This window comes from Cupressus sempervirens, chromosome 6, assembly GCF_028749045.1.
Source record: "Cupressus sempervirens isolate cs-2001-9-10 chromosome 6, ASM2874904v1, whole genome shotgun sequence".
Lineage (NCBI taxonomy): Eukaryota > Viridiplantae > Streptophyta > Pinopsida > Cupressales > Cupressaceae > Cupressus > Cupressus sempervirens.
Genome location: NC_143123.1, coordinates 66,105,411 through 66,119,892, shown reverse-complemented (window position 1 = coordinate 66,119,892; position 14,482 = coordinate 66,105,411). Strand labels below are relative to the sequence as shown.

General features: G+C 34.8%; 1 protein-coding gene across 1 annotated transcript in view; it reads right to left on the bottom strand.

The window, feature by feature from the left end:
* Window positions 1-13,099: 13,099 nt before the first annotated feature.
* LOC149551151 (uncharacterized) overlaps window positions 13,100-14,482 on the bottom strand; it is a 36,449-nt gene continuing 35,066 nt past the window's right edge. Inside the window, exons 10-13 of the mRNA XM_089786737.1 lie at window positions 14,356-14,425; window positions 14,028-14,077; window positions 13,868-13,943; window positions 13,100-13,774 (exon numbers count right to left, since the gene is read on the bottom strand). Coding sequence (XP_089642863.1) covers window positions 13,868-13,943; window positions 14,028-14,077; window positions 14,356-14,425 — 196 coding nt within the window. The 3' untranslated portion in view covers window positions 13,100-13,774. The remainder of the gene's footprint in view (window positions 13,775-13,867; window positions 13,944-14,027; window positions 14,078-14,355; window positions 14,426-14,482) is intronic.

The window sequence follows — 14,482 nt, the reverse complement described above, 5'->3', positions numbered from 1 at the left end:
TGTACTTCGATTCTCTTTGAGATATATATATATATATATATATGAGATACTAGATTTGATCGATCTTTTTTGTTTATTTGTCTCACTTTTATGCTCATGTGATGCATATTTTACATGGATGTTTCAGCACTTTTTTTTTCATTTCCATGTGATGTTTTGCTCATGCTCATGTTTATGTATGTTTAGTTTTATGTTCATGTTTATATGCTCATGGATTTCTCTTATAGATTTTTTTATCTCTCATGTTTGTGATATAAACTCATGTTTTGAAAATATGATACTTGGATGGATTAGATATGACGAGCAGATTAACCTCTTGTGATGATAGGTAGAGAAGAAGCAAGCAAGTGGACGTGAAAGACATGATTGAGAGAAAGAGTGAGAAGATATGAATGCAGTTAGATGATGTGTCCATGAAAGATGACGAGAGAAATCTCATCATATGCAAAATGCAAGACTAAGCTAGAATGAGCCTATAATGCAAGATAGTATGCAAAATGGTTTACTTGCAAGGGACGCAAAATATTTAGACTCTAATTTCATCATTGAGCATTATTAGGCACATCGAAAGATCATACAATGCTCACTAGTATAACTATGAGGATATAAATATGATCTATATTAGATAGGTATGTGGGAATCCAACCTAAGCATCAAAGACATGTAGGTCAAGATGACTAATGCAGTTAGATCCCCTAAGTTTAGTATAGAAATATTACACCTGTATCAAGGCATAAGCGTTAGGATAACCCCCGAGTGCGCTCTTGTGAAAACAAACAAGGATGATACGTTGTAGGCCTAGAGTGTCAAGTAGGACAAGCACAAAGGCTCTCAAAACCTTAGACTAACATAGTATATCCACAAGTAGAAGATAAGTAAAACATGTTCTATGCCCCCGGTCTTCTAGTCCATGACATTCTCGAAAGACTACTAGCAAGGGAACACTCAGCAAAGAAATTGTCATAGACAACACACAAAGAATATAAAGTTCAACATGTCTCAGCAAGTTTAATGTTAGGTGTGTGTGTGTGTGTGTGTGTATAACATGGCCATTGCTTTAGGACTCGTAGCTGATAGTGAGAAATATCATAGCATCCTAAATAGTAGGTAAGGTATCTGAGAAGTGTTGAGAAACACTCAATGTCTCAAGGGGAAGTGTTGAGAAACATTGTTTTAGATGAGTTTCTAGAGAAACCCTAATGCACAAGAAGACTTTGATAAGATAAGCAACTATGCCCCCTAGATGAGGACAAGAGTAGATTCCAAGCTAGGAAATGCATTGCTAAATGCATGAGCGTGAAGTGAGACTGATAGACATAGGTGTGAGGGTCTCAAGTAGCACATGTTTCTAGGTTTTCACCACTTGGCATATTTTTTTCTGGACTTTTTACAATTTTTTTTATTTTTTGATTTATTTTTTTTGTGATGCATCAAAGTGCCTTTTGCTAGGTTTCACTAAGATAATTATTTTTTTGAAGATTTTTTATATTTTTTAAGGATTTTTTTTGACATCATATATGATTTTTTTGAATTTTTTCAAAATCATAAGATATGTACAACAAGCTAAACTGTAAGAGCCTTAAGCATAGAATTTCTTCAGATGTAATATGTTAATAGGCCCAGTGAGTTGTTCCCCTTTAGGAGTAGAAAGTTGATAGGCCCCAGAGCTAAACGTTGTTGTGATTATGTAAGAATCCAACCAATTAGGTTCAAATTTTCCCTTTTGTTCCTTGTTTTGTTGATTCTTAAGGCTCTCTCAAAGAATAAGTTCACCTAGATGGAACTGACGAGGATTAATTTTTTTTGTTATAGCTAGTAGACATACTCTTCTGATAAGCCCTCATGCGATCAAAAGAGGCCTTGCAACATTCATCAAGGGTTTCTAGCTCGTGTATCCTCATAGCTCTATGGTCTTCATTACTGATTAATCCATGTAGAGAGAATCGTAGTGAGGGAATCAAAAACTTCTAAAGGTAGAACAACCTCACAAACATAGACTAGTGAAAAAGATGTTGCCCTTGTAGGAGTACGTATAGTGGTCTTGTAAGCCCATAGTGCTAAATTGATTTGCAAATGCCAATCCTTGCCTGATTTGTGAACTGTTCTATGCAGAATCTTTAGCAGTGTCTTGTTAGAGGCCTTGACTTGGTTGTTCCCTTGGGGGTAGTATATAGAGGACCAGTGTTTCTTTATCTTGAATTTCTTGCAGAGTTGCTTGAGGTCCTTATTTTTGAAATGTCCCCCATTATCAATGACAATGGAGGATGGGATACCATAGCAACATGCTTGCCTATTACAGCAGATAAGGGCATAGCTTTAACCCATTTTGTGAAGTATTCAGTTGTTGTAATGATGAATTTGTGTCCACTAGACAAGCTTGGGTGAATTTTTCCCACCAAATCAAAGACCCACTGCTAAAAATTCCAATATGTGATAGAAGGGACAAGCTCACGCCTAGGAGCATGAATCAAGTTACCACGTAATTGACACTTCTTGCAAGATTTAGCATATCTAACAGCATCAGCCTGCATAATTAGCTAATAGTAACCCACCCTAAGCAGTTTTTGAGAAAGTGTAAGGCTATTAGAGTGTACCCCGCAAATGTTGTCGTGGACTTCAGCCAATGCCTTTTTGGACTCTTCTATCTCTAGACACCTAAGAAACGTTCCATCTAGACCCTTCCTATACAAATCACCAGAGACAAGGCTATAGTGTGAGGCATTGCGAAGGAGTTGGCATTTTCGGTTGCACATGAGATTTTTAGGAATTATTTGATCGTGTAGGTAGCAAAAGATGGTGAAGTAGTGAGAGGAGTCATGACTGACAACTGTGTAGATTGCATGGTTGTCAATCGAGTCATAAGCAAGGTGTCATAATTCTTTGCGAGATTCGTGTTCTTGCAATTGTACTATAGATGTTAAAGTGGCCATAGGATCTGCAACCTTATTTTCTAACCCACGGTGGGTACCAAAAATGTACAATAAGAAACTGCACTCTTGTAAACCCTTCTATCCAAGATATCCCATAGATTAGAATCCTTGAATGGTGGCTTAGAGCTCCCTAGTCATGGAGTGCAAGAGGCATACAAAATAAGTATAGAGAGGGCTCTCAGCTGAGCCTTAGAGATTTAGTTGTTGCTAGTAAACCACGAGTTGGGAGATTCTTTAGACAAGAGAAAGAGTGCTAGTGTCAAAGAACTCTTGAATGTGCAATGCAAGAATGAACTATGCTAGAATGGAATGCAAGAATGCAACTAAGCTAAGCATATGAAAGTATTGCAAACCATGCTAATTAAGCTAAGTGATCTATGATATTGCAAAGGAAACTATGCTACTTGCAAATGAACTATGCTAACATGAATATGCAAAGAATGAGACAAGAAGCAAGAAGTTCTCCACAAATGCTCCAAGAATTTGTAAGTAAACCTACAGCATAACAATAGCTCAAAATCGAGATCCTTGGAGAGGGAGAGAGCTCTCTCTTTTAAAGGTGTATGGACAATTGAGATCAAGATCAAGAGGTTGATGATCAAGGGTGGGAGTTGAATATTAGCATGATCCATGTGCAAGATCAAGTCAGCCAATGAGAGAGAGCTGACTTTTCATGTGAGACAAAGTTTTTCTTCTAATTTGTAAATAGGAAAAAGACTTTATGTGAAGAATGGGGTCTTTTATTTAATTAAAAGGGATCGTGATCTTTTAATCAAATATGGACTCAGGATATTATAGTCAAAGTATAGGTTAAAACCAAATAAATTGATTTTTAGCAATTTGTCCTAGGCAAATGGTTAAATAATTTAGCAAAAAATGTTGAAAAGGGGGCTAATAGTCTAGATGACCATTTTTAAGTGATTACAGTGAGAATAAAAAGTGACAAATAGAGACAGAATACATCGCGCAAAGTAAAAATGTTTCTTGGACCTTGGTTGTAAGCTCTATAGGCAAGAAACCCCACTATTTCAGCAAGGATCAAGATAAGAAACTCTCCATTTAAATCCTCAATAGAGAGTGGCCAATAAGAACAACATGATATAAAAGGATGCATCCTAATTATGATTGTTTTGATAAATTAGGTCAAGATTTGTAGCAAGGCCAACAACAATAACAATTAGATGTGTTGGTGTAATTAAGGCATTTTACCTTGGTTAATTATTGCCTAGGTACTAATTAAATTTTACTCAAACTTACTTGGGGAACTGCATTGGATTACTTGGAGTGTTTCCATTTATATAAACTTGACATTCTATTATTTTATCATATCCACTTATAGGGGTTGGAATTTTCCACCTTTTTTGGTTTTATCAATTTATAACTCTACACATTTATTGCCTATTTTTACTACACATTGGAGGGTGATCATCTCTAGTGTGCATTCATGCTACCTTTGGTGGGTGATAAGTTGTCTCTTAATCATCATGTAATGATATGACGCTTCTGATTTACATATTCACTCCTTTGTACTTAGCTTGGCTTATAAGAAATGCAAGTCTCCTATGTAATAATCATCCAATATTCCAATAATTCAATTGCATTCTTGGTGAGAATACAATTTTTAATTATCACGTCATTTCTCTCTTGTTATGATGATTTCCCTTGCCTCTAGATCTTGGGTGGCTACCTTCATAACCAAGTCTTACATAGTATAAGAGCCCATCGAGTGTTATTGGTTAGTCTTTTTGAGATTTGAGTGCATTTTTTGGTAGATTTTGGGAAATCCTCTTTCTGGCTTTCTATTGTAAGGAAAATTTGGAGCTTTCTCATGCAAATCAACAGTTAGCATTACATTGAGGATGTCCAAAATCTTCAAGATCAACTTTTGTTTCATTCATATTGAACATCAGATGTCAAACCATGGCTATTTGAAGTTTGAAGTGTGGCGGTGATTCAAACATTATAACTATGTAGGCAAAGTTCAAACAATGATATCTCAATCATCTAGAGACCTTGTTTGATCTTTTTTGGTGTGAATAATTTTGTGTTGTACACATTAATGCAAGTGGTTTGTTATTTTGAAGTTTGATTTTTTTTTAAATATGAAAGTCCTATTTTTGCAGATTCTAATGCCTCTTTTAGGTTCATAGAATGGTGTTATCACTTTATAGGGACTTTGATAAGAAATTGTACTTTTAAAATTTCACAAAGTTTTGCAATTGTAATGTATAGACCTTAGTTTGGTCTTTTGCAATAGTGATATAAGTCTATAATAACCTAATTTAGCAATTTTAATGATTGAAATGAAAAGGCCAAGAAAGAAAAACAAAATTTAAAATTTTATGTAGTATTCAATAAATTTTTGTAACTTTTTAAAAATTGAATTACCGAAAAAATGTGCAAATTTAAAAACAAAATTTTTTCAACCAAATACTTGTTGTAGAGAATCGTTCTCCAACTAATAGTTGAGGGGATTAGAAACTCCTGTATTTTCTTGACACATCAGTCCAATCAAAGGGAATAATTAATGACCATTTGTATTACATTTCTTTCATCAAAATCATTATCAATTTCCAAATTCTCATTGTCATATTATGGTTTATCTTGCATGAGCTATATTTTACACTCATTAATATAAAGTGTCATTACTCTTTGTATTTTGTCATTGCTGACATATTTGATGTCATTCTTCTGTACTTTGTAGAATAGGAATTATCTTGTAAAATATGGTGCATGACTCTAAAGGAGACTTAGAATGTACCAATTTTCCATTAGCAGTGCATGGCTCCAATCGAGACTTAAGATGTATCAATCTATCACTAGCAAGTATCCAGTTGATACTCAAGCAGGTCTTTTTGCTTGATCTTTATCATATTCCAGTGGATGATTCATTAATTGTTCTTCATCAACATTGGTATTTGCTTTTGTCACACTTTGACCTTTTTGTTGTATCAATAGCTCCATTTTCTTTCTATAGAAGAGTATTGGTCATCATCTTGGACCATCTTTGTATTTGTATTTGTACATGGTGCCCAACATGGTCTAGTAGTTGAAATCCATTTTACATCATTAGCTTTTGTACATTCTCCCCAAGTTGCACTTAAGGAGGGTGTTGATGTAAGACATTTTACCTGTGTTAATTGTGTACTAATTACACTTCACTTGAGCTTACTTAGGGAATTGCATAGGATTTGTTGGAGCATTTCCACTTTGTGTGGACTTATCATGCTTTAGTCTTGGTCAAGAGAATGTTAGATATGAAAGATGGAAGGAGAGGACATGGATTAAATCAATTGTCAATAGTGCTAGATCTTGATGATATTTCCTAAATATGTGTAAATGAAAAATCATGAATTGTTGAAATGACCATAATCAAGCTGATCTCTAATGAATCCAACTAATAAAATTAGCAGTCAATGTATGCAAGCCATTTTACTTTGTTGATTATTGATCAAAACAATTGAAACTTATTCGAGATAAGTGTTAATCACTTACCAAACACAATATGATATGACCTCACCATTAGGCCCATACAGAAGAAAGGTACATTACTTTGACAAAAAAATTAACAACCCCTTCCAAAATATTTCTTTCCAAACAGGAAATTTCATTATTTTAGCACATATGCTTTCATCAAACAGTATTCATTCAACTTTGAAAGTTTTTAAATTTAATATATTAAAATGTATCAATGATTTCATAAACACTCATTCAAAAAGAATTACATAGCTTTTCGTTAAACAAATGGTAAATTTTATGAGATGCAATACAATTTTAGTAGATGCTTGCAATTATATTCATTGCACAAGGAAGTTGCCTAAATGGCCATATAGTAATGTTTTTATATTCTCAAACAACATTAATGTATTTGTATAATAACTCATTATAAATTGCTTTGATACATTGTGTAAAACTAAAGAACTCCTTAATAAATCACCCAACCATTAACTTCGTTATTGAACCAACCTCCACAAGCATTTCAACAAAATATTAAATGTCAATAATGATGATGGAGTTTTACCTCCTTTTACAACCTCTTATGCAATCCTCCAAAAATTATATTATAAAATCATTATTTTATAATATCATTTTTGCTCTATGAAAGTGATATTACAAACCAATTTAATGATTCTAAACATGGAATGCATATATAATCATATCTGAAGTCTCTAATTACATTTTTGTCTAAGTCATCTTTTTCTTAAAATTGAGATGATTTTTAGTACCCATTACATGTATTGTAATCAAATATGCAATCAAGTTTCTAAAATCCAATTATAAATTTAAATTCCAAATGAGAATGTTCTTCCCAATTTGTAATCATGATTCTAAATACTAATCACAAATTATAAAAAAGGTACTTTCAAATGCTACTACAAGTATGAAAATCCTAGATAATTTCCCATCTGCAATATAATTCCCAAAATCTGAATTTGATTTTGAAATCATCTTTCAAAACAAAAAAATGCAAGTTTTCCCCCTACTTGTAGTCGAGATTTTAAAACAAATGTGAGTGACTTCTCTAGTATACATGTAATTGGGTTTCTAAATCCCTATTACAAATAAACGTAATGTGTATGTTTGAGCTACCTACAATGCCCACCAAAAAACCTAAAATTCTTCATTGGCCTTATTTTGGAGGACACAAAACTGAAACAATCACATGATGGAGCCATACAATGAGTTGGATAAGATAGGATAAGATAAGATAAATCTATTAATGTCCAACAAAAGACCAATAGAGGTCTATGGGACTGAGAACTTACAACCATCAAAGCAACAAACAGGAGAACACCAAACAATGTCCGCGAAAGAACAAGAACAAGAACAAAAACCAAAAGAAGAAGCGAGCGACAGCCACCCTGACATGGAGTAGGGATCCAAGCTGTGTGTGTGTGTGTGTGTGTAAGAGAGAGAGAGAGAGAGAGAGAGAGAGAGAGGAGAAGAGAACGAAAGAAGAATGGCAAAAGTGTTGCCACCTAGGAAATGTTTGTAGCCTTTAGGACCTACTTCAATCTCGATTCCCAACCAGGAGGGAAAGTGTCAAATCACAGCCTTGAGGTTTCTGATCACTACCCATTTACCCTCTTGTCTGGTAGCCACAACAAGAGCCCGAGCTTCCTTAAGTTCTGCCACCTACGATCTGGTGAGATCCTCATCAAGATAAATCTAAATGGGGAGAGAGAAGAGTTTCCTCTTTGTCCTAAGAGCCCGAAGGCAATCAGCAAGTGAAAGGAACCGGATAAAGAGGGTATTGTCATGCCCAACCCAGGCACAATCAAGTGAGATGTCAGTGATATCCAGTTGGTCTTTAAGGAAGGAGTAGCCTGCTGCAAGAGGCTCGAGGCAAGGTAGAGGGAGACCGCAAACCCTCAAGTTTAGCTCATGGTCACGCTTGACCCTTTCATCCGCTATCTTTGTCTGGACTAGCTTCTCTACGTCAAAGAGAGTAGCAGAAAGAGAAGAGGAAGAAATGGGGTTGCTGCAAATAGCTGCCCATGATTTCAGCTTTTGTTTTGTTTTCATCTCTAGGGAGCATTGTTTTTTATCGAGTTCCTCTTGCTTCATCTTCAAATCATGGATATCCATCAATTGTGTTGTGTGTTGGATTGTATCTTGAATTTTTTCAACATTAGTGAACGATTTCTGTTGTAAGCAACAATCAAGTTGCTCCTTCAAATTCGTCTGTATACCTGTGAGAGACTTGTCGACTTGTTGTTTCAAATCATTAACTGTCTTGTGTAGGGACTGCTCGGTACCACGAAGAGTTTGTTTCTCAAATTCAACCTCTTTCAACTTATTACAGAGCTTAAGGGAGAGTGAAGATGCCGCAACAAAAATGTCTTTCAATGCTACATTATCGGTCTCAACTTTTATCGTGTGGTCAAGTAGCTATTGGAATGTGATTGGGTCGGGTTGGGGGTTCATAGTGGACGAACAAAGGCCTAACATTCTGTCAAACAGATTGCAAGCAACCCGTGACACAAGCAAACCCTAGTTGGATAATGTTCGGCGTGATCTCATCCCAACACACCAGTGTAGCCCATGATTGAAATACCCCGTCCCTACAAAAGACATAAATCGCGCACCGAACACAACCCACGCAAGAGCCCTAACAAAACGCAGTCGAATGTGAGAATACAGCTCACGGCTGCTAGTATGACAAACGGTAGCAAGATCTAGTGACGGCTCTGCAACACGTCCCTGCAACAGCTCATGGCTTTGGCACACGACTCTGGCATCAGCATCGACTCACGAGCGAAGCAGGGCAAGCAAATGATGCACCGGCATCGACTCACAAGACGAGAGGAGCCTAGGAAGAAAGGGAGGGTGCATGGCCCTCTACGGACAACAGCCCTATTCACAGCTACCTCATGACTGTTCCAACTCGCATTAAGTTTAGAACAAAGTGTTGTGGATGTAGATTGATGGAATGATTGAGAGCATAGAATGCTTTCAAGACTGAAATGGTCATGAAAAGATGTTTTCTCAATAAAGGTCATTGTGACGAAGAATGATCAAGGATGCAAGTTCTTGTTTAAATTCAAGATGCTACCACCATATTTGAGTACTTCAATCATAGAGCATTCTATAGAAACACAAGCAATGTGGTGCAAGATGATGCATATAGAGTCATGGCTAGTTTCAAATGATACTACAAGTATGAAATTCCTAGATAATTTCCCATTTGCAATATAATTCCCAAAATTTGAATTTGACTTTGAAGTCATCTTTCAAAACAAAAAAAAATTCAAGTTTTCCCCCTACTTGTAGTAAAGATTTCAAAATGAATATGAGTGACTTCTCTAGTATACATGTAATTGGGTTTCTAAATCCCTATTACAAGCAACATAATGTGTATGTTTGAGCTACCTACAATGTCCATCAAAAAACCTAAAATTCTTCATTGGCCTTATTTTGGAGGACACAAAATTGAAACAATACATGATGGAGCCATACAATGAGTTGGAAAAGCAATGGAATGATTGAGAGCATAGAACACTTTCAACATTGAAATGGTCATGAAAAGATGCTTTCTCAATAAAGGTCAATATGACGAAGAATAATCAAGGATGCAAGTTCTTGTTTTAGTTCAAGATGCTACCACCATATTGAGCACTTCAATCATAGAGCATTCTATAGAAATGCAAGCAACGTGATGCAAGATGTATAGGCATTGCTTGTCAAACAATTGAATATTTTTCCATTATGTATTTGTATTTTCTTTTCAACAAATTACATGTAGAAAAGCAAGTTATATTTGCAAGTGACATTTTCACCTATAAAGTTATTACATGTAAACAAATTACAAGTCAAGTACATTACAACTTGCAATTGGAATAGGTCAATGTAATGCAATAGGTCAAAGTTTGTTGGACTTCTCTCACACCTCTCTATCCCTCACCTATTTATAAGAGGGAACCCTACTACAATTGTTATCTTTTGGCAAGACAATAATACTCTATCAATTTGTAAATGCACTCTGAAGACTTTGACCTTAGATGTAAATTACATTGCTTTCCTTAAAAGAGGCAACTTGTTTTGAGACTGTGTCAATCTTAATTGTTATGTAAGGGCATTTTCTTGAGGTGATTGTGAGCTTTGTGCTTTTGTTCAAGAGGATTTCAACTCAATCTTGCATAGTGAGTTGCATATTTCTTTCAAAGTTATAATTTGGTTTCAAATTTGATCTCACAAACTTTAAGATGTCTCTCAAGTTTAAGATTAACATAATATGCTCAAGCAAAAGGAATAGCATGCAAACTTCATGATGATTTTATTTTTGTCACTTGTGCGTGAAAGGTTAAATACATGTTCAAGACTATGAGTTGCACATATGTTTTGTTCTTGTTCTTAGTCTCGTAAGGGACCATTGAAAGACTTTAAGCTTTTGTAAACTCATGTCCAATCTCTTGTTAATCAAGATTATGTCCCAACGAATACTTTTGTAAGTGAAATACCCCATTAATTTACAATGATATTGTAATGGTAACATCTATTCTAAGATAAGAGAATAAGATGAATAGCTTGCCCTAAATTAATTGTGTAAATTGTAGTTTTGTTAATTCTAGTAGCAATGAGAAATGTGAGTCTTCCCTTGTAATTACAAGAGACTACATCTCACATTGTGGCTGGAACCAATATTTTGTAATTAATTAACTATCAACTATCAAAAACTACAACATATCCATCTACCAAATGTTACTTGCCCTTAGTCCCTAACCATGTCACCACTATCAAAATTTCGCCATAAAAATCCTAGCTCTCAAAAAAGTGAGTTGTAAAATATATTAGCAAGGCCACAAGAGGTGGACATTACACAAGCATACAATACTCAATGTTCCGAAGATGAAGAGATTTGACTATTTCCACTATTCATATGCTTAATGGAAGTAAACTTTGATGATCCTTGTTGGGGTAACATTTGATGTTTCACTTTTAAATGCATTGACACAAACAAACTTTTGCAAAGCTACCATGGAGAACCCAAACCTAAAGGCTAGATTCATAGTAAATAAAGAAAGTGAAGTCAAATTAGGAAGTTTAAAGATTTTTGTCTTATCTTAATTAATTTGTGTTTATTGAATTTTAATCTAGTCAATCTTTGGGTTCCTAATCTTGTAATAAGAAAAACAAAACGAGTTGGTCATAACTTAAGCATCGATTATAACAAGAGATATATAAAGGACATTAAATGCGATGAACAACTTCAAAGACATTTTTCTCAATTCAAAAGACCAAACAATATATCGACACCTTCATAACTTTCGCAAATCATTAGCAAGCACCTCTGATGGAAATGTGTAGAAAATGTGTCAAATTTGAAGAAAAAGTCAGCCAAAAAGGAGAGTAATACATGGAATATTTTTTATAAAATAATAATTCAAAATACAATTATTTTAAAATGCATCTCAAAGCCAATAAGGACTGAATTAAAAATTCTGAAATCTTTTTCAATAGCTACTTGAAGTCGAAACAATTTCTTCAACAATACAGTTTTCACTCTCTTATGTGTGTTTCTGTTATTTTACTATTTCTATTTTGCTCATTTAATCAGCTATTGCTTTTCTTATCTCTACACCTGCCATTCTCCTAAATTATCTACCTATCCTTTCTTCAAAATTGTGTTATCAATTACTCTGAAAATATTCATATGTAATATTTGTCTTCACGATTACAAATTTCGGATTCAGAACTACCAAATACAGTTGAGACAACTAATACTGTAGAAATTGCACTAAAGACATCAATCTTGACAAAACACCTCAACTAAAGCTATTATACTTGTTGAGAATCATGCTACAATTCAACCAATACATTGGCATCTGCAACTTCCCGGGCAGTGGTGTCTTTATATCATTCAAGTGGGTACAAATAAAGAAATTGTTCTTTTATTAAATCCCAAAATCATAGCCAAAAAGGTCTCGACAAGAGTGACTAAAATTCATTGATATACCTTTCCATTTGTGGGAACTAGCAATTCTTCAACTCCTGAAAGATTTAACAGTGCACATATCTGTCGATGATAGATGCATCAGACCCTTTGTCCCGCAACTCTTACCTACTCTAAAGATGCTACCTCAGTCTTGTATCAATTTTTTAATAACACCTAAGCCATAAAGGTCTATCAACTTTAGCTTGGTAATCCTCCTCATCAAGGGTTTATAGTTCTCATTATTTCCAAATTTTAAGACCCGCTCCTTTTTTATATGTGCATGTGCATTCAAGAAAAAAATAGAGATTACAATTGGCCTACAAATAACGATGAAAATATATTCCCTGACCCTCAAATATTTGTGCATATATTTCAAATAATCTGGACAAATGAAAGGAAGTAAATCCCTTCATTCAAGGAAAAATTAGTGAAGAAATTTTGGTTACTTGAATCCAAAATTGCATTCAAGGAAGCACCAAAAGATGAAAAAAATTTAGAAAACAATTCAAGATAATCAAAAAATAAAATTCATTATTCAAATATTCTCAATCATATGCATCTCTACTCTAGTAGAAATAATTTTGTCTCTCATTCTTGAACTTTGATTTGAACTGTATTCATTGTACAAGAATGCCAGGCACAAAACATAAGGAATAAATATTCGTTAGTAATATTAAATGTGTAAACAAGGGGAAAATTTCATTCAGATGGTACCAAAAACAGGTTTCCAGTCTTCTGATTAATGTGATTATCATTGATTTGAAAGCTCTTGTGATTATCTGACAAAAAATCACTAAATACTCTACAAAATATTCCACATGCCCAATAAAACAGCGGTCCATGATGATGAATTCCATCTGGCTGCCGTGAAATGCATTGATGAATTAAGGCAGCAAAATATCATCAGGGTGACCAAAATAACGGGGAGGAATGGTCCAGACACGTGACAAAATATTTTATAAGGGAATTGTCTCAAAAATATTGTTTGTAGTCAAATGCAGCAAAGGGAATACCTTCTACGTTAATCACTGCCTGCAGCAAAAGAGAGATAAAGGCATAATAATGAAACCACTGTTTGTTGCAAGGATACATGTGAATTGCCTGACAAGGTATCTAGAAATGAGAAGCAAGACCATTTTCATGGGATGAACCAATCAACACTGCCAATATTAAATTGGTTGACAACAATAAAAATTCTACCACCGCAATACTACAAAATTAAGGATCATTTGCCTACCACACACAAACAACCACGGTTAGCGTTAAAGCTTTAGGGGACATTCATATGCAAAACCATTTGCAAATACAGATATTTAAACCTGGATACTGCTCACACAGAAAAAATGGAGTCTTCCAAGTCCAAGGCCTGCCAACTCAAATCCAAGGCTACCCATTTTTCTGAAAAAACCTGCAGTTGGCAAACATAATTAAACTATTGCATTTCTTCAAGTAGAAAAACAAATCACAGCGAAATCGCCATGAAATACTGTAAACTCCCTACCTATGTGTTGCTTTTAGAAGGTGAATTTGAACTACTTCGCCTACTTCTAGGACTGCTTTTTCCTCCTCTCACAGGCCTGTAGAACCATTAAGCAAAATTATCAATAAAACATAAAAAATGAAATGAGCATACAAGCCCAAGCTATAAATAGAGCATGCACCTTCTTAGATTTGGACTCTTTGAAAGTGTCCTATCTCCACGAGAGGAACGCTGAAGAATCAAAGATGCCAAATAAAACTCAACATCGTGGATGTCTTGGATATGATATATCAAAAATGCAATTGTGTGCACTGTTACATATGATTAAGTGTTCCATCTACCTCAATAAACATTTCCAGACGTACAAATACATGAGATATCTAAATGCAATTATGTGTTCCATCGACCTCAATGAGCATTTTCAGATGTACAAACAAAAAGAAAATCAAAACAACCATGATTCTAGACCAAAAACCTTGTCAGAAGTGACTGATGATTATTTTATGCACCTTTTGTGGACTGGGAGATTCAGAGGAATATGAACTGGATCTTCCACGCTTCCGAGGAGGTGATCGTGCCCTGATAACAAAAATATCAAAACAGTTTTGAGTAACATAGCTTTAGAAGAATAATATG